General features: G+C 46.4%; 1 protein-coding gene across 1 annotated transcript in view; it reads right to left on the reverse strand.

Annotated features, from left to right (window-relative positions):
• SNED1 (sushi, nidogen and EGF like domains 1) overlaps positions 1 to 22,846 on the reverse strand; it is a 684,146-nt gene that overhangs the window by 152,489 nt on the left and 508,811 nt on the right. The window contains 6 exon segments of the mRNA XM_030215639.1: positions 11,581 to 11,764; positions 19,383 to 19,530; positions 19,532 to 19,600; positions 19,602 to 19,681; positions 20,184 to 20,234; positions 20,237 to 20,281. Coding sequence (XP_030071499.1) covers positions 11,581 to 11,764; positions 19,383 to 19,530; positions 19,532 to 19,600; positions 19,602 to 19,681; positions 20,184 to 20,234; positions 20,237 to 20,281 — 577 coding nt within the window.

Consider the following 22,846-nt stretch of genomic DNA (forward strand, 5'->3'; position numbering starts at 1 on the left):
ATCCATCCATATCCAGCAAATTTCCTCTCTCCCCTGCCCCCTCCATCCATCCACCAGCAATTCTCCTCTCTCCCCTGCCCTCCCCTCCTCTCCAGTGATCTCTTCTCTCCCCATGCCCTCCCCTCCCATCCATGTCCAGCGATTCTCCCTGCCCTCCCTCAGCTCCCCCACAGCCCTCCTCTCCGTTCCTTCCTGCCCTCCCCTCCATCCATCCACCCACGTCCAGCAATTCTCCTCCCCTGCCCTCCCCTCCAGCGATCTCTTCTCTCCCCCATGCCCTCCCCTCCAGCAACCTCTTCTCTCCCCCATGCCCTCCCCTTCTCTCCCCCATGCCCTCCCCTTCTCTCCCCCATGCCCTCCCCTTCTCTCCCCCATGTCCAGCAATCTGTTCTCTCCCCCTGCTCTCCCCTCCCATCCATGTCCAGCATTCTCCTCTCTCTCCTGCCCTCTCCATTCCTTCCTTCCCACCCATGGCAGCCCTCCTCCTCTCTGTCCCCCCCCCCCCCGTATCACGACCTTTTACTTCCCGTGGTGGCAGCGGCGTCAGTTCCGTTACAAAGAAGGCACTGCAGGTTCCCCTCTGGCTTCAGCTTCTCCCTTCGCTCTTCACACAGTGAGTGTCCCACCTTCGCGATGACGCATTTCCTTTTCCGCGAAGGCGGGACACTCACTGTGTGAAGAGCGAAGGGAGAAGCTGAAGCTGCAGGGGAGCTTGCAGCCTTCTTCGTAAGTAACTGACATCGCTGCCACTACGGGAAGTAAAAGGTTATGATACGGAGGGGGGGGGGGGGGCAGAGAGGAGGAGGAGGGCTGCCGAGGGTGGGAAGGAAGGAGGAGGAGGGTTCTACAAGGTGCCCATGGAGGGGGGGCGGATTTTGGGTGCGTGGGGGGGGGGGGGTGCCCGGAAGCAGCGGGAGCGGCGGAGCACCCCCCCTTGTGCTGAAACCCGGGGCGGACCGCCCTCTCTGCCCCCCCTTGCTACACCACTGCCAGAGACAACAAACTGTAAATAAAATATATATTTTTATTTTTTTGCTTTAGGATAAAGTACTATTGTAGCTGTATTAATAAATGTTTATAATAGAACATGTAAACAAGGTAATCTTTTTATTGGACTAATTTTAATACATTTTGACTAACTTTCGGAGAACAAAACCCCCTTCCTCAGGTCAGGATAGGATACTGTAACAGCACTATACTGTATTGACCTGAGGAAGGATGTTTTGGCCTCTGAAAGCTAAATGTATTAGTCCAATAAAATGGTGTTATTTTATTTTCTATATTTGTTTTATTTCTATTTGTTAATTTGTAAAGTGGTGATTGGTACTTGTTAGTTTTTTCAAATTGACATCTGCTGTCTTTATATTTTGCACAGTACTATGGGGACATTTTCTGTTTCTGTGGTGTTGCATTGTATGCAGAGTCTGGCATCTTGGGGGTTCAGTTTAATTTTTGTCTAAATAGAAAGTTTATGATTACTTATTCTATACTGAATTAGGGTGTATCTGTGTTTGTGAAAAAGACATGGCTTTCAGCTGGCATTGACTGTGTAGGATCGACGATCTGTATTATTCTGTCTGGTTTCGTTTTACAATAAGTGAATTGATGTTCTAATGCTCACTGTAGTGTTTAAGATACAATAAGTATGTTTCCAACGAAATAAATTGACTATACACCGTTTTGGGTTTGAAGAAGCCAACCAGACGATCAATGTGGAATAATGATTCAGATAATAAATAACTGGGGATAATCAGGTTAATACCACGTTTTCTTTGTTTACTGTTGTTTAATTGATCTCCTTGTCTTGTTTCACGCTCCCTATTTTGTGGTCTAAGGAAGAGTTTATAATTACCTGATTGAAATAATTCATGTATTATTTTGTCTGTATTTCTGGCAAGTTATTTTAGTGCTTGTAAAATTAAATTCTTATAAATAAAATTAAAAGAAAAACAATCTAAAGTGTATTAAAGTATGAATTTGTTTCGCTCATCTATACAATACTCTACACTTTCAACATGAAAGAACAATTATAGAAATACTCAAAACTAAGAGGTCCTTTTACTAAGGCGCACTAATGATTAGCGTGTGCTAAATGATAAGATGCCTATAGGAATTCGTTTGTGCCCCATAGTAAAAGACCCCTTAAGTAATTAAGAATAAGAAACCAAAACTTTTGATTGAATCAAGTCTTCACAACTCCATGACTCAATATATGGTGGAAGCCCCTTTTGTAGCAATAACAGACATAAATCATTTGTGATATGTGTCTACTAACTTTGCACAGTAGGATGGTGACATTTTTGCTCATTCTTCTTGGCAGCATACTCAAGGTCTCTTGGGATCATCTGTGGGTTACAGTCGTTAAGTCTTGGTACAGTTTTTCTAGTGGATTCAGGTCTGAACTTTGCCTAGACTACGCAAAGGTGAAATTAGGCCTTACCTGCTAATTTTCTTTCCTCTAGATCCTCCAGACCATTCAAGACGCTTGGGTTATGCACTCCTACCAGCAGAGGGAGACTGAGAACACTAAAACTTCTTATACAAGTAGCCTTTGCAGATCTTCTACTAACCAGTAAAACAGTAACAAAGCAGAGGAACAAAACATCTCCACCTAAACAAAACCACTGAATCCAAACTCAGATCTCCTCCCCTTAAGACGGGTGAATTCACCTGCAGATGGGCACAAACTGTACCACAAACTGCCCTTAGTAAAACTCCAGGACCCAAATCACAGGAGCTACTAGAAATATCAGCAACTGAAGTCTAAAGAAATTATCATACTGAACTGTCCGATACACTGGGTGGGCTCTTGAATGGTCTGGAGGATCTAGAGGAAAGAAAATTAGCAGGTAAGGCCTAATTTCACCTTCCTCAGCAATCCTCCAGACCATTCAAGATGCTTGGGACATACCAAAGCAGTAAACACATCTAAGGGTGGGACCTGCGAAGCCCAGAGGACAGGACTGCAGCTCCAAAACTGGCATCCTCCCTTGCCTGTACATCCACTCTGTAATATTTGACAAAAGAATGCGGGGAGGACCATACCGCCGCTTTACAAATGTCCACCGGTGGAACAAAACTACTCTCTGCCCAAGAAGCCGCCATCCCCCTAGTGGAATGTGTCTTGAGCCCCACCGGCACTGTACGGCCATGCAATATGTAAGCCGACGAGATGGTATCCTTCAACCACCAAGCTATAGATGCCTTAGAAGCAGCCACTCCCTTCTTGGGCCCCCCATGAAGGACAAATAACCTGTCCGAAGACCTGAATTCCTCCGACCTGCGCAAGTAAATCTTCAACACTCTGCGCACATTCAATTTCGCCAAACGACGCTGAGAAGTATCCCCCGTCCGGTCCCCCAAGACTGGCAACAAAATCACCTGATTGACATGAAAGGAGGATACCACCTTAGGCAAAAACGAAGGCACTGGACGCAGCGAAACCTTTTCCTTAGAAAACCACAGAAACGGAGGCCTACATGAAAGAGCCTGAAGTTCCGAAATCCGGCGAGCCGACGATATAGCTACCAAAAAGACCACCTTCATAGTAAGGTCTTTTATCGAATAAGACTCCAAGGGCTCAAAAGGAGAACCCGCCAAAGAGTCAAGAACGATATTAAGATCCCACTGAGGAATGACCGGCCGCTGAGGGGGATGAAGCAACTTCACCCCCTTCAAAAAACGGACCACATCCGGGGAAGATGCAACCGACCTGCCCTGCACCTTACCCCCAAAACACGCCAAGCAGCCAGCTGCACCTTCAAAGATGACAATGAAAGGCCCTTCTCAAAACCATCCTGCAAGAAATCTAAAATGCACGACACAGAAGCTGTCGAAGGGACACATGCCCGGTCCCCACACCAATCTTCAAATATGCGCCACACACGCACATAGGCCAAAGACGTCGAACGTTTGCGAGACTGCAGCATCGTCTGAATCACCTGAGGGGAAAACCCTTTCCTTCTCAACCGTTCCCTCTCAAGGGCCACACCATAAGAGAGAACCGATCCGGATCCGGCATGACAATTGGACCCTGACACAACAGCACCAAGCCCCCCAGCCGCAGAGGCTTGCCTTCTAACAAGCGCATCAGATCCCCGAACCACGGCCGACGTGGTCAATTCAGAGCCACCAACACCGGACCCGCATGACATTCTACCCTCTGTAGGACTCGACCTATCAAGGGCCTTGGGGGAAACACATACAGCAATACCCGCTGAGGCCATGGAAGGACCAACGCATCGATCCCTTCCGCTCGCGGATCCCGACGCCGACTGAAATACCGAGGAACCTGAGCATTCTGTGCCGACGCCATGAGATCCACTACTAGCATTCCCCACTTTAGAACTATCAGGTCGAACACCGACCGGTGCAGAGACCATTCTCCGGGGTCCAACATGTGTCTGCTTAGAAAATCCACGTTCACGTTGTCCACCCTGGCCATGTGCGCCGCCGAAATCTGCACTAGATGCCTTTCCACCCAACTCATGAGCAGAGCCGTCTCGATTGCCAACCGCTGACTCTTTGTACCACCCTGCTGGCTGACATACGCTACCGCTGTCGCATTGTCGGACATGACTCTTACCACCTTTCCGACCACACTTGAGCGAAATGCCAACAGAGCTAGCTGAATCGCCCTCGTCTCCAACCGGTTGATATACCACTGAGCTTCCTCCGTCAACCACCGCACCTACGCGGACCCGACCGAGACACTGAGCTCCCCAGCCCAGCAAAATGGCATCCGTTACCAGAATCACCCACTGAGGAGGTTCCAACAGCATGCCCTTTTTCAGATGGGCCGAGCATAGCCACCACTGGAGACTGCGCCGAGGAGCCCCCCTCAATGGCAACCGCAACTCCAAACTGTGTACCTGAGGAGACCACCAGGACAACAGAGTCGCCGGAAGCTGACACATATGCGCCCTGGCCCATGGTACTACCTCTATTGTCGCTGCCATGAGGCCCAGAACCCAAAGGTACATTCGAACCGTCGGACTCTGAATGGACATTAACGCTAGACCTGCTGCTGAAGAGAGGCGATCCGAGAATCTGGCAGAAAAACACGACCCACTGCCGTGTCGAACCGCACTCCCAAGTACTCCAGACTCTGTGATGGGATCAACTGACTTTTGACTACATTCACTACCCATCCGAGCGATTCCAGAAACGCGACCACCTGAGCCGTCGCCGCCACACTGTGAGCCCAAGACTTCACCCGGATCAACCAGTCATCCAGATACGGATGCACCAGAATTCCCTGCCTCCGCAAAGCTGCTGCTACCACCACCATTATCTTGGAGAAGGTGTGTGGAGCCGTTGCCAGACCAAAAGGCAGAGCACAGAACTGAAAGTGCCTCCCTAAAACAGCAAAACAAAGGAAACGCTGATGGGCCTCTCGAATCGGCATGTGCAGATACGCTTCCGTGAGATCCAGTGACGTGAGAAATTCTCCCTGACGAACAGCCACTATGACCGAGCGCAGAGTCTCCATGCGGAAGGATGGCACCTTGAGCGCCCCATTGACCCTCTTGAGATCTAAAATGGGTCGAAACTGGTCCTCCTTCTTTGGCACCACAAAGTAAATGGAATAACAACCCATTCCCAGCTCGTGCTGAGGAACGGGTACCACAGCTCCCAACTGGATTAAGCGACCCAGAGTCTCTTGAATAGCTTTTAACTTGACTTGAGAGTGACAAGGAGAGGGAAGAAAAAGATCCGTCAGTGGGTGCTCAAACTCGAGTGCATAACCGTCGCGAACAACCTCCAGCACCCACTGATCTGAAGTAATTTGGGTCCACCCCTGATAAAACAGACGAAGTCGCGCCCCAACCTTCACCAGAGACTGGACCCGCACACCTTCATAAGAAGGACATTACCATTTCCGGCACCTCCGGAGGAGTCCCAACCTCCTCGACGACCCCCTCGAAAGGTCTGCGTCCGCTAGAAAAACCGGCTTTTAGAAGGAGACACAAATCTGCCCGGCCTGTACCGCCTCGCGTCCTTAAATCGACCTCTAGCCGAACCACCTCGACTAGCCGCCTTAGGCCGTAACTCCGGCAACCGTGAGACCTTGGTATTCCAAAGACCACTCATCAGTTTATCCAAGTCCTCTCCAAACAACATAGAACCTTTGAAAGGTAGAGAACACAACTTTTTCTTTAGAGGCCGCATCTGCCACCCAGCCCCTAATCCAAAGAGCTCTGCGAGCCGTCACTGCCAGAGCCATATTCTTAGCCGAAGCCCTTAGCAAATCATAAAGGGTGTCTGCCAAAAATGAAGACCCCATCTCCAATTTGGCCAGGTCCTGAACCAAACCAGTCCTATCTAACGCAGGCTCATCCAAGAGCTTCTCCGCCCAACAGAAACAAGCTCTGGCTACCAAGCCCCCACACACAGAGGCTTGCAAGGCCAAAGCCAACAAATCAAAGCTGCGCTTCAGAAAGGACTCTAGCTTCCTATCCTGAGGATCCCGTAAGGCTGCACCGCCATCCACCGGAATGGCCGTAGCCGTAGTAACCGCCGTAACCACCGCATCCACAGTAGGTGGTTTCAGCAGGGCAGTGGCGTAGCCAGACAGCCAGTTTTGGGTGGGCCTGAGCCCAAAGTGGGTGGGCACAAAATTTTCTCTGCTCCGCCCTCCCTCCACCACTATACCCACCATTTCTCCTTCCTCTCCACCCCTATGCCTACCATTTCTCCCCCTCCCCACCTATCTCCTCTGTATGCAGCATGTGTCCCTCCCCTCCACCTCATACACAGCCAAGACTTCTCCCTTCCTCACCCCTCCACCCCTTTGCTGCATCTCTCCCTTTTTCCCCGTGCATCTCCCTCACCCACCAACCAAGCCTCATCTTTCCATCTTCCCTCCCCCCTGTGCAGCATCTTTCTTTCCATCTTCCCTTCCCCCTGTGCAGCTGCTGTGTCCCCCGTCTTCCCTCCCCCATGTGACATCTTTCCTCCATCATCCCTCCCCCCCCCCGTGCAGCTGCAGCATCTCACCCTCCTTGCAGGCCCGTCCAGCAGCAGTGTTCCTGACGGCGATTCTACTCGCAGGCTCCGCTTGCAGTCGCAGCGATTCCCACACGCTGCCTGCCGGCTGCCGCTCAACAATCTCCTTGCGCTACTAAGCGCTAACCCGGAAGTCTCTCCTGCAGAGGAGAGACTTCCGGGTTAGCGCTTAATAGCGAAAGGAGATTGAGTGGCAGCCGGCACTGGCAGGCAGCGTGTGGGAATCGCTGCGACTGCGAGCGGAGCCTGCGAGTAGAATCGCCGTCAGGAACTTTGCTGCTGGGCGGGCCTGACCTGAAATTGGGTGGGCCCAGGCCCACCCGGGCCCGCCCGTGGCTACGCCCCTGCAGCAGGGCCAAATCTTCCGGAGGCAAGGAATACAGCCGTGCCATAGCCCTAGACACCTTACAAGCAGCCTCCGGCACAGACCATTCCTGAAAAACCATGTCCCTAACGTCTGAATTCATGGGAAAGGAACGGGAGGCTCTCCGAATCCCCTTAACCAAGCGATCTACCTGGGGTCCCTCTGCAGAGGGAGTGGCCGCCGGAGCAAACTTCAAAGTAGAGATCACCTGATCAATGAGCTCTAACAACTCCTCCTTATGAAAAATGCGAAACACTGAAGAATCTTCCCTAGGCCTAAGCCCATCCTGATCCTCAGACACATCTAAGAGATCCTCCTCTCCTGGGTCACTCCAAACGTCCGACCCAGGCAGAGAAATTATCTCTATAGGCTCCGAAATATCCACCCGTGGGCGCTTAACTCCCACTGAGCTAGCAGCCTCCGGGGAACAAACATCCTAAGAAGGGCCAGCTCTCCAGGCATTATACAGAGACCAAACAAACTCAGGGGGGAAGCCAAACCCCCCCCGACGCTGCTGAAGCCCCAACAACACTTCCCGCAGTCTCCGCGATGGACCCCCCTCGCTCCCGAGGTGGCAGGTCTATTGCGTGATCCGCGGCTAAACTAGGCGCGCTTTCCACCACACACGGGTCCCCCAGCGCCAGTACGGAATGCACAGCCAAAAGGGCTGCGCTTCCCACCAAAAACGGGATGTGCAGCCAAAATGGCCGCGTTTCCTGCCAAAACCGGCCCCGCCGTTGCCGGCCCGGAATGTGCAGTCAAATCGCTGCCCAACACCTCCGCCGACTCAGGGGAAAGCACGGGGGGCAAGAGCGCTGACAACGTAGGCTCCCTACAAAATTTACATTGGCCACCTTTCACTTCAATGCCACGCTTTGCGCAAAACTGACACCTCGCCGGCTTAGACATAATGGCCGCAAACACAATAAAAACAAACAGTTGCTTTGTGCTGTGACAGACTAATAGGCAAAACCGCGTAAGGCAAGAATGCCCTTGAAGACGTTTTATCTCTGGACTACCACAAGAACGGCCAAAATAGCCACCTTTTAAAAACGTTATCTTTTTTTTTTTTTTTTTTAAACCTCGTTGCTGATGCCTAAACGCCTCAAGGGTACAGAACGAGGTCTGTAGCCGAGGTCAAGCAGTCCTCCAGAGGAAGAGCACAGGAGGGTTCTCTAACATTTACAACCCAACCTAGAAACCCCAAACGGGCCTACCAGACTGAGTACACTGCACAGGGTGCACACATCTACCCTCTGCTGAGACTGAGAAAATACTGGTTAGTAGAAGGTCTGCACAGGCTACTTGTATAAGAAGTTTTAGTGTTCTCAGTCTCCCTCTGCTGGTAGGAGTGCATAACCCAAGCGTCTTGAACGGTCTGGAGGATTGCTGAGGAAGATATTCATTTTTTTTTGCTTGCTGAGCCACTTCAATGTTGTCTCTTTATGCTTTGGATATTGTCCTACTGAAAGCTGGTAGACTGGAACTGGTTTTTCTACAGGACTTGCCTGCACTTTATACTATCAATCTTTCCCCCAATCTTCATAAGCCTCCCTATTTCTGCTGCATCAGAGCATTCCTATAATATAATGCTGTCATCTCTATGTTTTACTCTAGGGACGATATAGGCTGGGTGATATGCTGTGTTTGTTTTATGTCAAAGACCAAAAAGTTCCATTTTGGTGTCATCAGATCACAAATCTTTCTCCCACATGCATGTAGTGTCCCTTAAGTGTTTCTTTACAAAGGCTGTTAAGCACATCATATCGTTTTTCTTCAACAGTGGCTTACTTTTTGTTAAAGTCAACATTTTCTCCAGTATCTGCCAGAGACCTCTATAGCAGTGGCGTACCAAAGGGGGGGGGGGGGGGGGCGTTCTGCCCCGGGTGCATGCCGCTGGGGGGGGGGGGGGGGTGCCGCGCGCCTGTCTGCTCTGCTCGTTCCGTGCTCCCTCTGCCCTGGAACAGGTTGCTTCCTCTTCAGGGGCAGAGGGAGCATGGAACGAGCGAAGCAGACAGGCGCGCGGCACCCCCCCAGCAGGTAAAAATGCACCCGGGGGGGGGTGTCCTTTCGCCGGGGGGAGAGGTGTCCTTTCACCGGGGGGGGGGGGGGGGGGGGGGGTGGCTTTTCGCTGGGGGGGAGGTGGCTCGCGCTGCACCCGAGGGGGGGTGCATCAGCGATCCGCCCCTGGTGTCAGCCACCCTAGGAACGCCACTGCTCTATAGTTCTTTTAAATAATCTTAGGACTCATAGAGGGGCATAATCGAACGGGGCCGGCCATCTCTAAGGGCGCCCATCTCTAAGGACATCCCGGTGAAGGGGCGGGGAAACTGCTATTATCGAAACAAGATGGGCGTCCATCTTTCGTTTCGATAATATGGTCGGGGACGCCCAAATCTCAACATTTAGGTCGACCTTAGAAATGGTCAACCTAAATGTTGAGATGGATGACCTTAGAGATGGTCGTCCCCAGTTTTCGGCGATAATGGAAACCGAGGACGCCCATCTCAAAAATGACCAAATCCAAGGCATTTGGTCGTGGGAGGAGCCAGCATTCGTGGTGCACTTGTCCCCTTCACATGCCAGGACACCAACCGGGCACCCTAGGGGCACTGAAGTGGACTTCACAAATTGCTCCCAGGTACATGACTCCCTTACCTTCGGTGCTGAGCCCCCTAAACCCCCTCAAAGCCCACTCCCCCCCAACTGTACACCACTACCATAGACCTAAGGGGTGAAGGGGGGCACCTAGATGTGGGTACAGTGGGTTTCGGGTGGGTTTTGAAGGGCTCACATTTACCAGCACAAGTGTAACAGGTGGGCGGGGGGGGGGGGGGGGGGGGGGATGGGCCTGGGTCCGCATGCCTGAAGTGCACTGCACCCACTAAAACTGCTCCAGCGACCTGCACACTGCTGTCATCATGTAGCAGGGTATGACATTTGAGGCTGGCATAGAGGCTTGCAAACATTTTTAAAAAATGTTTTTTTAGGGTGGGAGGGGGTTGGTGACCACTGGGGGAGTAAGGGGAGGTCAACTGGTCAGTTTAGGAACCCTTTTCAGGCTTGGTCATGAAAAAAAATGGACTAAGTCGACCAAATGCTCGTCAGGGACGCCCTTCTTTTTTCCATTATTGGCCAAATACGCCCATCTCTTAAGCACGCCCCAGTCCCGCCTTCGCTATGCCTCTGACACGCCCCCATGAATTTTGGTCATCCCCGTGATGGACTGCAGTTGAGGACGTCCAAAATCGGCTTTCGATTATGCCAATTTCAGCGACCCTGAGAGAAGGACGCTCATCTCCCGATTTGTGTCAGAAGATGGGCGCCCTTCTCTTTCGAAAATGCCCCTGACAGTGACCTTCCTCAGCAGTTCCCTTAACCCAAAGTTACTGCCTTTGGAATGATGGCCTGATGAAAGCACTGTTTTGGTAATATCAAACTGTTTCCACTTTATAATGATGAACCTGACAGCGCCCCAAGGAAATATTCAAACACATTGATTCTTATGGTGTTCCTGCAAAGTGTGCCTTTGAATAACTATTTCAGAATGTTTTAAGCAGCTCCATGTTCAACATGTTTAGACCTTTCCTTCAAATTCATGACTTAACAGAAACAGCTTCATCTAGGAGCATTTGAATCAGCAAAACTACTATGATTGGATGCATGTGAACTCTATTTAATTTATTATGGTCCATGTTAAGGCAATTTTTAGAAACAGGCACAAATTATGACAAAGGATATGATGATTTGGGGGTTTCTTATTCTTAATTACATTTTGAATATTTCTATAATTGTTCTTTCACAATGAGAATGTAGAGTATGTTTTTAGATGAGTGACATAAACTCTTACTTTAATGCATTTTGACCAGTAATTTTAGATCACAAAATGGAAAAAAATGTATGTGTGAAGACTTTTTGCAAAGCAATATCCAGTCAATATTCAGCTGGCAACGGTCAACATTTAAAAAAAAAAAAAACTGCTGGCCACCGCTGGCTAAATTAGTTTTGGATATTCAATGCTGAGCCATATCTGGGCACCAGCATTAAATATTTGGGTCTCACTGGACATATGCTGGCTGTAGGGAGTTCTGAAGGCCCCGACTGATTTTGAGCCAGGACCTGCATATTTATATATATATACACATCTACCTTGCATATTACTCTTTCACTTTACATTTCTTTTTTGTTTTTTTTCAACTTCCTCTTACCAAAATGTATACTTGGCAGCACTGGAGTCTACATTCACCGTGTGTTCCTCAAGATCCCCAGAATGGTGAATGGACATACGAACTTTGCTGACCGCAGAGTGTTCCAGTTTATCAACTGCCCATTTCACTGTGATGCTGGTGGCTGTCACATTGGCAATCTGGAATCCCTCCACTGACTGTGGCCCTGATAGGAAGGAGAAGGTAAATGTCATACCATTTTCTCAGCATTAGTGCATTAGCCCCATCCTATGATTAAGTAATACATGAAAAGTAATCATCCTCATCTATAGACTATTGCAGTGTTTTCTGTTTGATAAAAATGACATGAGTAAGGATCTTCTTGACTTTCCTGGTTCCAGGATTAAGAACTGGTTGAAAGATAGGAAGCAGAGAGTAGGACTGAATGGTCAGTATTCTCAGTGGAGAAGGGTAGTTAGTGGGGTCCCGCAGGGGTCTGTGCTGGGACCGCTGCTTTTTAACATATTTATAAATGACCTAGAGATGGGAGTAACTAGTGAGGTAATTAAATTCGCAGATGACACAAAATTATTCAGGGTCGTCAAGTTGCAGGAGGAGTGTGAAAGATTACAGAAGGACCTTGCGAGACTGGGAGATTGGGCGTGCAAGTGGCAGATGAAGCTCAATGTTGACAAATGCAAACTGATGCATGTGGGTAAAGGAACCCGAATTACAGCTATGTTATACAAGGTTTAGGAGTCACGGACCTAGAAAGGGATCTGGGAGTCATTGTTGATAAGACGTTAAAAACTTCTGCTCAGTGTGCTGCGGCGGCTAAAAAAGCGCACAGAATGTTGAGTATTATTAGGAAAGGGATGGAAAACAAACACGAGGACATTATAATGCCGTTGTATCGCTCCATGGTGTGACCGCACCTAGAATATTGTGTCCAATTCTGGTTGCTGCATCTCAAAAAAGATATAAAGGAATTAGAGAAGGTGCAGAGAAGGGTGACGAAAATGATAAAGGGAATGGAATGACCTCCCTATAAGGAAAGGCTGAGAAGGTTAGGGCTCTTCAGCTTGGAGAAAAGGCGGCTGAAGGATGGTATGATAGAAGTGTACAAGATAATGAGCGGAATAGAGCGGACAGATGTGAAGTGTTTGTTTACACTTTCAAACAACAACAAAACCAGGGGACACAAGATGAAGCTAGAATATGGTAGATTTAAAACAAATAGGAGAAAGTTTTTCTTTACTCAGCGTGTAGTCAGACTCTGGAACTCGTTGTCGGAAAATGTAGTGACAGCAGCTGGCCTTATGGAATTTAAAGGGGGTTTGGACAGATTCCTGAGGGAAAAGTCCATTGAACATTATTAAGAATTAAGCTTTTTGGGGTTTTTTGGGGGGTTTTTACCGGGTTCTTGAAGCCTGGATTGGTCACTGTCAGAGACAGGATGCTGGGCTTGATGGACCCTTGGTCTTTTCCCAGTATGGCAGTGCTTATGTACTTATGTACTTATATACATCTGAAGCAGGCTTGTAAGATATGAGGTGTTCGTGATCCCCTCACAACATTTCCTCCTAAGATGTACAGAACTACTTGAGTGTTTATAACCCCCCATGTGGAAAGGTTAAAGATAATTCTCAGTGGCTCCCTCTGTTCCTGAGGCTCAGAGTATCCTCTCTATGTCAGCTGGAAATGGCATGAGAGCTCTAAGGGTGGTATATGCTGGTGAAGTGCGTATGATTTAACTTTATTGGGTATCTAGGGAGAGAGTATGTTTAAATATTGCAGAATAAATATTTAGTGGAGCAAACCAATTCTGTGAGTGTAAAGAATGATAAAGTGTTTTTTTCTCCTGAAGAACAGGGCATACAAGGGGATAGGGAAATCCTGGGTTGGATTAGGACTGGAAGATAGTGGATATCTCAGGTGCCTAAGAAGCTTTTCCATGAGAGGGCTAATGAAAGGAGGAGCCCTGGGGAGAAAGAACCTTCCTGTTGGCCATACGAACAGTGATGTTCAGCAGCACTGCACAATAAATCCTGAGGTTACTGGCACAAATAAAATAAATTACATATCTATATCCGAGGACATGGTCAGACCATGCTCCAGTCGTACTTGAGCTGAAATTGAGGGTAATGAGCCCTGAGACACCACAGTGGCGCTTTAGTGACAAACTATTAGCAGACCCAGTCATAGCTGCCAGGATAGAAGCGGATATTAGAGAGTACATTGACATCAATGATAATAATGAAGTATCGGCTGGGATCCTCTGGGAAGGACGTAAGGCCGTGCTCCGGGGAAAAGTTATATCCTTACAGATCCACCTAGAACGACTGGTAAGAGCAAGGACCCAACAAATACACGCGGAGTTGAGAGACCTCACTGATCAATCCACAGGACGCCCGGAGGCGGGAGCTGTAAACCACCGCATGCATACACTACGGACAGAGCTTAGGGAAATTCAAATGGCAGAGATAGCAGAGCACCTCCAAAGGGTGAGACAAGCTCATTTCGAATTTGGGAATAAAGCTTCAAGATTACTAGCATTTAAGTTAAAAAAGCATTGTACCCATACACAAATACCTTCCATCTTCAATAGGGAGGGGAAACTATGCATAACACGAGAGGATATCAAGACAGCCTTCTCAGACTTTTACACGGCCCTATACAAAACGGAGGGGACTTTAGATGCGCAAGAAGCCCAGCATTACCTTGCAAAGGCGGCGCTTCCCACATTGACGGTGGTGGAGGCGGAGGCGCTCTCTGCACCGATCACATTAGATGAGGTGGCGTGGGCCATAAGCGATATGCCTAACGGTAAATCCCCGGGCCCAGATGGATTCACAAACAAATTTTATAAACGATTTAGCAAGCTTTTAATCCCATTACTGGTCCGAGCATTCAATGAGCTTGATACCCAAGAGGAGCTATTTTATACTTGGCGGATAGCAAATGTAGTAGTTTTGCCTAAACCCGGAAAGGATCCACAATATTGTGGCTCTTACCGTCCGATCTCCTTGTTGGGATCGGATTATAAACTTTTACTAAGATATTGGCTAAGAGACTGCAAAGGCTCATGCCGAAGCTGGTACAAGAAGACCAGGCGGGATTCATCATGGGAAGGCAAGCAATAGATAACATCCGCAGGGCGCTCCACTTGATTCATGAGGCAACCAACACCAGACAGCCAATGTTACTCCTATCTTTAGACGCCGAAAAGGCATTTGATCGGGTCAATTGGGCCTTTATGTTTGCAGTACTAGAACGAATGGGATTTACAGGGCGCTTTATAACATGGCTCCAACTTTTATATACCCACCATTAGCAATACTGAGAATCAACGGATCCAATTCTGACCCAATAACATTAGAATGTGGGGACCCGTCAGGGCTGTGCCTTGTCTCCACTACTGTTTGCACTAACAATGGAGCCCTTGGCCCAATGCATACGTCAACACCCGCACATACACGGTCTTCAGGTGGGGCAACTAACACACAAAGTCATGCTATTCGCCGATGGTATCTTATTAACAGTAACTAACCCAGGCGAGTCTTTACCGTATATATTACAAGAATTGAATCAATATGGCAATATGTCCGGGTTCCGGGTGAATATTGATAAGTCTGAAGCCTTGGGATTGGGGCTGGTGACAGAGGAGGAAGCCTTATTGCGACAGCAATTTCAGATCAAATGGGTTCAGCGGTCCTCTCCGATATCTGGGCATTCAATTAACACCCAAAATGTCGGACCTCCATCAAGTTAACTATCCCAGAAGCTTAAAGAATTTTTTCGAGATCTTGACAGATGGGAGGGGTTAGAGTTGTCTTGGTTGGGACGTGTGGCAGCCATAAAAATGATGATTTTGCCCAAGCTTTTATATCTGTTCCTTGCACTACCATTGCCAGTACCGAAGGGATTTTTTCGACAGCTTAACAGAAAGGTTTCGCCTATATATGGCAACATAAACCGCCACGGGTGCGTGCAGCTGTTATGTACCAAGCAAAAAAAAAGAGGAGGAATGGGGGTCCCAAATTTTGCTTTATACCACCAAGCAGCACAGCTACGAATATTAGCGGAGTGGAGCACTGGTAGTACTAAGTCATGGGTCCAAATGGAACAACACTGGATGGGACTAGCAAACTTACACTCTATACTGTGGCTACCAAAGAGCCATTCCAGTCTTACATTAAGAAAGCCCCACTGGCAGTGCAATACCCCTTGCAAACATGGTGGGCGGTCAGGCAAAGGACTCTACCCAATAGACTACACTTTCAACAGATGACAATAAAAACTGTCCCGGGAAGCCCGTTGGGGATAGACAATCCTCTCTATGGCCAATGGGAAAGGAGGGTCTTGTCACACTAAGTCAAATTATGGGAAGATGATCAAGTAATCCCATTTGAGGAACTACAGGAGGACTATGGATTACCATCTTCCCACCTGTTCCATTACCAACGATTTAGAGATTATATAATAAGAAGGGCAAAGACAGAACTGGTTCGGGAGGAGGTAGATATAGAAAAAGCAATGAGGGCGGGCAGTCATAGGGGATGTGTATCTCGCCTATATGGGGCCCTGCTTGCTGATCAGGCCCCAATACAGCACTATATACAACGATGGGAGCGGGACCTACAGATAACCCTAGATAGGACCCAATGGGAAAAAAGCTTTAGAACAAATGTTACATGCTTCTGTCTCCAGTTCCCTCACTGAAAACAGCTATAAAATATTGTATCAATGGTATTATACCCCAAAGAGATTGGTAAAAATGTATGGGAAGGGGTCTGATCAATGCTGGAGAGGGTGTGCAATGGTGGGGGATATGGCCCATATTTGGTGGTTCGGTCATAAGATACAACTATATTGGGCGGAACTGATTGATACGTTTGCTCAAGTGACTGGGATACGATATCCAGCTAAACCTGAGATATGCTTACTACATGTTCGCCCACCTGGAGTTCGCCTTTCTGACCATCGACTTACTTCTATATGGTTTATAGCTGGGAAAATAGCTTTGGCGGCAGCGTGGAAAAGTATACGACACCACCGGTGATCCGGGTGATACATAAGATGGACTATCTCTACCAAATGTCAAAATTGACAGCCTTGAGATCGGGACATATAACAAAATTTAACCTGCTGTGGGAGCGATACCGCACATGGAGAGAGCACAACGGGATAGACCTTGATGCGCCCCACTTGATTGTTCCTAGACTTTGAAAGCGAAATAATCGACCTTAGCACGACTAACCTTCATGAATGAGTAAGAGTTTCGCATGTTAGGTAGAGGGGTAGGGAGGGAGGAGGGAATCTATTCATTTTCCAGTTATTGGTTATGGAAGTTCTATATGTATGCCATATGATTGTGATATGACAAGTGTTGTAAATTGTTCTTCAAAAATTTCAATAAACATAATTTATAAAAAAAAAAAAAAATAATTACATATCAATGTTTTTGGTAGGTTACCAAATGACCACTAGACTTCAGCTCTGCTAGCCTTTAGTCTACTGCTGAGTTACCAAACATCAGGTATAGCAAATACAGATAATATGTATTATCTTTACCTAATAGTTAGAGCAGCATTTTTCAACCTGTGCTGTGGCTGCTTCCCAGGTGTGCTGCGGTCCCGTCCCCAGCCAGCGACCCAGAAGATTTCTTCTGTAGCGATTGGTGGCAGCGGGCAGTGATTCAGACAGCCTGCTAGCGCCAACCCCCAAGTCTTCTTTCTGATGCAACTTCCCACTTCTGCATAGCAGGGGCGTATCTGGAATCCGGCGGTAGGGGGGGCCAGAGCCAGGGAGGGGGGGCACATTTTTGTCAGACGCCGAACTGGATTCAACCAATCAGCACTGCAGCGTTACTTCCTTGAAGCACATGGCCACGGAGGAAGACGAAATATGGAGATTGCGGGTCGGACCTCGGCTGGCGGGGGTTGGGGCCCCCCGCCAGCAAAAGTAAGCAGCGGGGGAGGGTTGACGGCGGGGGAGGGGGCCAGGGCGAAATCTGCGGGGGCCCAGGCCCCTGTGGCCCCACGCAGATACGCCCCTGCTGCATAGGCTAGAAGTGTCAGAGAGAAGGCTTGGGTTGGCGCAAACAGGCTGTCTGAATTGCTGCTAGATCACTGCCACTGACCTGTAGAAAAAAAGGGTGAGGCACATGCCAACCAACAATGTGCACACATTCTGTTTTTTTGGCAATAATTTAACAGATAGCATTACTGTCAACATCAGAACAGAATTTACTGAAATATTCCAGCTCTCAGATAGCATTTTGCATAATGAGGAATAGGAATGCAGAGTGCTCTAGGAAAGTTAATAATAGTATTATTATTTCAGTATAGCACAGGAGTTCTCAACACAGTCCTCAGGACACAGCCAGCCAGTTTAGATTTCAGGATACCAACAATGAATGCATGAGATAGAGATTTACATATAATGGAGATAGTCCATGCAAATTCATTATGGATATCCTGTAATGACCTTTAAATCTACCATAGAACAGAGGCAGAGAGCATTATTTAAGCAGAAAAAAAGTATCTCGGAGGAATGATAGAGGCTTATCATTAAACAGAAAAAATATATTCTTCACTTCTAATTTTAATCAGTAACTTTGGGGAACAACCAGCAACACAGGAATACTTCCCAGAGAGGACCAGAAGTACATGCAAAATAAACTGTTTTAGCTCTGACCTCTTATTGTAACATAAAAATGATACCTTTTTATTTCTGTTTTCTTTTCTAAGGTATTATCTTATTTTCTTTTCTATGTTTTTTGTTTTGATTTCTATTATTACCTTAAAAGTGAACTAACACCTCTACCATATCACTTATTTAAAATAGAAAGGGCAAACTGTTCCAACTCCATTAAGCACTGAAAGGTTATCGTATCTTTTGGGAATTTAACTGAAAGCATTAAGGACGCCAATGGTCCTCAACATAGGTTTTTGCCAGACCTCGCAGGCTAGCAAAGTATTGACTAAAATCTCAGTAACTTTTGCTGTTTATAAAAGAAGTTTTATTTATTTATTTTATATTTACGTGCCTTTCTCTTTCTTTTATATAATTACCATATTGCCCTGAATTAATCCCAGTACCTCTCAGTAAAGTTATTTGTTGTGGACTATACACCTTCCTCTCTGGTTATTTTTGCTTGAATCTGACAGAGGTAGTGCTCTGGGCAGCCTGTTATACCTATCTGCCTTGCTCTAGTGGATCAATGTCCCAGAACCCTGATTTTCCAAGCAGGGAGGAATTGCTCATTTTTATTCAAACTCCCAATATCAGAAGGTGTCTTCTGGGCCTACCTCCTATAAGGCATATGCTGGCACAGGGTACCATAGGAGGCCGGGGATCACACCTTTGCTTAGTGTAGACAGCTATGGAAAATGGATAAATACTGGAGGTAAACTATGATTGTCCCTTTATAAGAACAAATAGGAAGACATAATAGCAAAGATCATAGAGGGGGAGGATAAGAATAATTTGTAAAAGTCTTCTCAAGCTTTGTAAGCTCTGATGTTGTTAATCACTTAGTTTCTTAGAAGGAATATTGTGCATAACAGACTAGATTCAGTAAATTATGCTGAAAAATCGTATTCTATAAAGGGTACCCGCATGTAAATCTCAATAAAGCCAATTAACGTTAGCAAACCAATTATTGGCACTGATGGACTTATCAATTAAGTTGTGTGTGCAAATCGGCAATGTGCACTGATTTGCTTGCATAACTTTAGTCACCAATATATAGAATCCCAGGGACCTTGTGCAGCAGTACGTACTCCCCCACACAGCACTTTAAGAAATAATACCTCCATATTTCTGCTCAGGAGACTCACGTGTGCTTGTGATGATGGTCACTGGCCTACTGATGTCATTCTTGTTGTTCACATTGCGTTTTACTGAGAAGATGGAGATGTTATAGGTCTTCCCGGAAGCCAGTGCCCACAACTGTTGAGTGGAATGGCTCCGGTCCACAAAATCTGTCCCTTCGGTAGGTACCATCGAAGGATACGTATGTTACGGCATAGCCATCAATCATTTGCACTGCAATCGATATCTTCAGGCGGGTGCCAAAAAATTGTGATCTCATGCTCCTTCACTTCTTCTACCCTGAAAGATGTTGGGGGCAGCAGCTCTGCAGGGGAACAAAGGAAAATGAAGTAGGAGGCGGGAAACTAAATTGCAAGCAAGTATAGTGAGAAAAATATACCTTTCCATGGACAAAGATTCCATTCCAGACCAACACTTTCCCCCAGCAAAACTTCTGTGACCTACTCAACTCCCACACATCACCTCTGGACCTCATCCTACCAGGCAGTCTATTCCTAGCTAACAGCAAGACAGCACAGCTGGTTATGCAGCAGGCTTAGTTCTTCTCTAACCTGTGGAATTTGCAATGATGCAGGCAGTTTTGACTAATTGCTCCCTTAAATGGTCAACAATTATTAGGAGATGACTAAGAGACTGAGCCACTGTGAGAGATTAACTCAAGCAACCTAATCATTAACTATAAGAAATACATGTGACACACAGGAGAGAAGATAACTGATTTGCCTAGTGTGAATAAATAGCAGAGTGACAGTAGGAGTTGAAGGATACTAGTAGCATACTCCCAGAGCCTGCGTAAATCTCATTACCTTTCTCACAGTTCGTCCCGCTGTAGCCCACTTTACAGTTGCAGCTGTGGATCCGTTACTGGACAGACAGTAGCCTCGATTCCCACAGGGATTCAAAAAACAGGATCACTCACTGGAAATATTGAGGAGAAACACAATGTTGGTCCAATGAGCAAACTCAGAGTGCACAGAATTAGGAGTATATGCAAGTAAACTTAAAAGTTACATGATAAGGACCTTTTGTATATTTTAAAGATATGTTAAAAAAATATCAACAACTATCCCCAAAAATTGAAAACATTTTTAAAAAGAATCTGAATGTGTTACAAAATGCTGTGATAAATATTAAACTGTGCTTTTACCTGTAGCTTACAAATCAACATTAACAGAAGGAAATAGAGCATTAAGGAGGAAAAAGCCTCTGTACGTCAGTGGGTCCTGAATTTAACTTGCTTACAGACTCACGGAACAAGCACATTCATGGCTAAAAAACCTCCAGTCCAATTCACTCTCCTCCTCTATTTATCAATTTTTCAATTTTATAATTTTTATTTTATCATTTCTTATCGCTTAAAAATGTTGAGTATAGCATGGTGTCTTAAAGGTTTCAAAAAATTCAAAAGATTAGCACTTATCTTTTATGGTGCTGGGTTAGCATTTTGTTCCTAGGGTGTATATTATCATGCCCATTAGTAGCTATTTTTCCTTACAAAGCTGGTCAAATTAATTTTTGAATCATGGCACCTAACTGCAGGTTAAATGCCTGTTAACAGCATTTAATACTTGTTAAAATTGCAAATAATGCAAGATATATGGTAATTGGTGTACTGCCATTAATGCTCAAATAAATCCTTGTAACAAAGAAAAACAAATGAGCTGCACCCATACAAATTCATGTGAATCAACTCATCAGTATCAAAATAGCTTAAAGGAAAAATCCACATTGAGGGTTATATTTAGAAGCATCTCGATGTGTAAATAGCAGCAGTTACATTGTTCATTGCATTCATGTATAAATGGTAGGGCTGCACATTGTATTAAACAGTTTAATTACTCAATTTGAATTAATCACATAATTGATTCCAGTTTCCTTAAAAAAAAAACCTTCTTTTCCTCCTGTACCACACCACACAGCACAGTCACCCTCCCCCAGGGCCAGCATCTTCTACCTGTCTTCCTTTCCTTTTAGCCTCACCCCTAGGACCAGCATCTCTCCATTTTGCTTCCTTTTTTTATTTTTATTTTAAAGATAGTTTAATATACATAATATTCAAACAAGAATAATAATACACAATTATGAAATATCATAAGGAATAAAAAAAAAGAAATTGACACACTTCCATCGTCCACAATTTAACAAGAAATGATCCAAGAATTTAGAAAATTATCAAGCTATGAAAAAAACCATGCTTTAAACAAATCTATTTAAATCAAAGACTGCACCTTGCCCTGTGGACTCACTCCACAATTGCTATACAGGTGTTACATTCAGGTCTAAAGTCTTACAACAACACTCTCTTTACTTTTAAGAAAATTATCCAACTGATTAGGTTCAAAAAATTGATATTGCTTAGTGTGGAGTAAAATCCTACACACACAAGGAAATTTCAAGAGAAAATTTGCTCCCAGGGCTGTTGCCCTTGGACGCAAAGCAAGAAATGACTTACGTCGCTTCTAGTGCAAAGGTCACCAACAAAGTGGTTCTTTGGGTGACCACCTCCAAAGAAGATTCCAGGAAGGCCGTTAAATTCTTGGATTTTGAGGGTTTAAATTTCTGGGACTAGCCCAGTACCTTGAATATCAACTAGATATTCTTAACCATTTGTACAGGTGATATAGAGAGTGATTTTGGAAAATTTATAATAGTAGGTTTAAGTCTCTTGGATTGATTTTCCAAATATTCCCATTGCGCCTAGAAACACAAGTTCCTTTCTTTAATTAAAGATTGTTCCACAAGTTCCATTTTTTTCAACTTTTTGAGAGAGGCTTTTTACTTCAGTTGCATGAACCTCATTAATTTGTATTTGTTTTAATGCAGCTTCAGCTAAAACTTTAATAGTTTCTGTGTTCTTTGAAATAGCTGATTGTAAAGTTGAGAGAGTTGTGGAATTTAGGTCCCAAAGTGACTCTAAGGTCACTACAAGCAGGTGTTTCAAATTTCCTCTCATTAAATACCAGGGGAGACGCTTGAACAACTTGTTTCCAGGGTACTCACAAGTGCAGAATCTGCCACAAGAGCTGGTTCTGCTCTGGCTCATCAGGTTGTTCAGGAGATGATCTTTCTGCCTCCGTCAGGTTCCCTCCCCTGCTCGCTCCCTTCACCTCTTCGGGTGGACGCTGCAGGACTTGACTGGAAGCTCTCACTTCCTGGTTGAGGAGGTGCTGCACGAAAGACAGGGCTAAGGGAAGCCCTGTCGCCACTGTCGGTCAGCGCAGAAACGCTGATGCCAGCTGCAGGAGTGGAAGTTAACCCAGCACCAGACGCTATTTCGAAGCGTTCAAGCGGTCGGCTGGGAGAGCGGGAGGTCTACCGCCAGGGTCCCGGAGGAAACATCCCTGACTTTTCCCTCGTCGCTTGCCCATCTCAACGACGGATAAGGTAGCTCTCTCCAGATCTGCTGAGCGCAACTTAGAACGCGTGTCGTTAGCGCTAGGTCAGACCGTCGCCACCTGGATCCATTTTG

Source organism: Microcaecilia unicolor, chromosome 10 (genome assembly GCF_901765095.1).
Source record: "Microcaecilia unicolor chromosome 10, aMicUni1.1, whole genome shotgun sequence".
NCBI classification, from domain to species: Eukaryota; Metazoa; Chordata; class Amphibia; order Gymnophiona; family Siphonopidae; genus Microcaecilia; species Microcaecilia unicolor.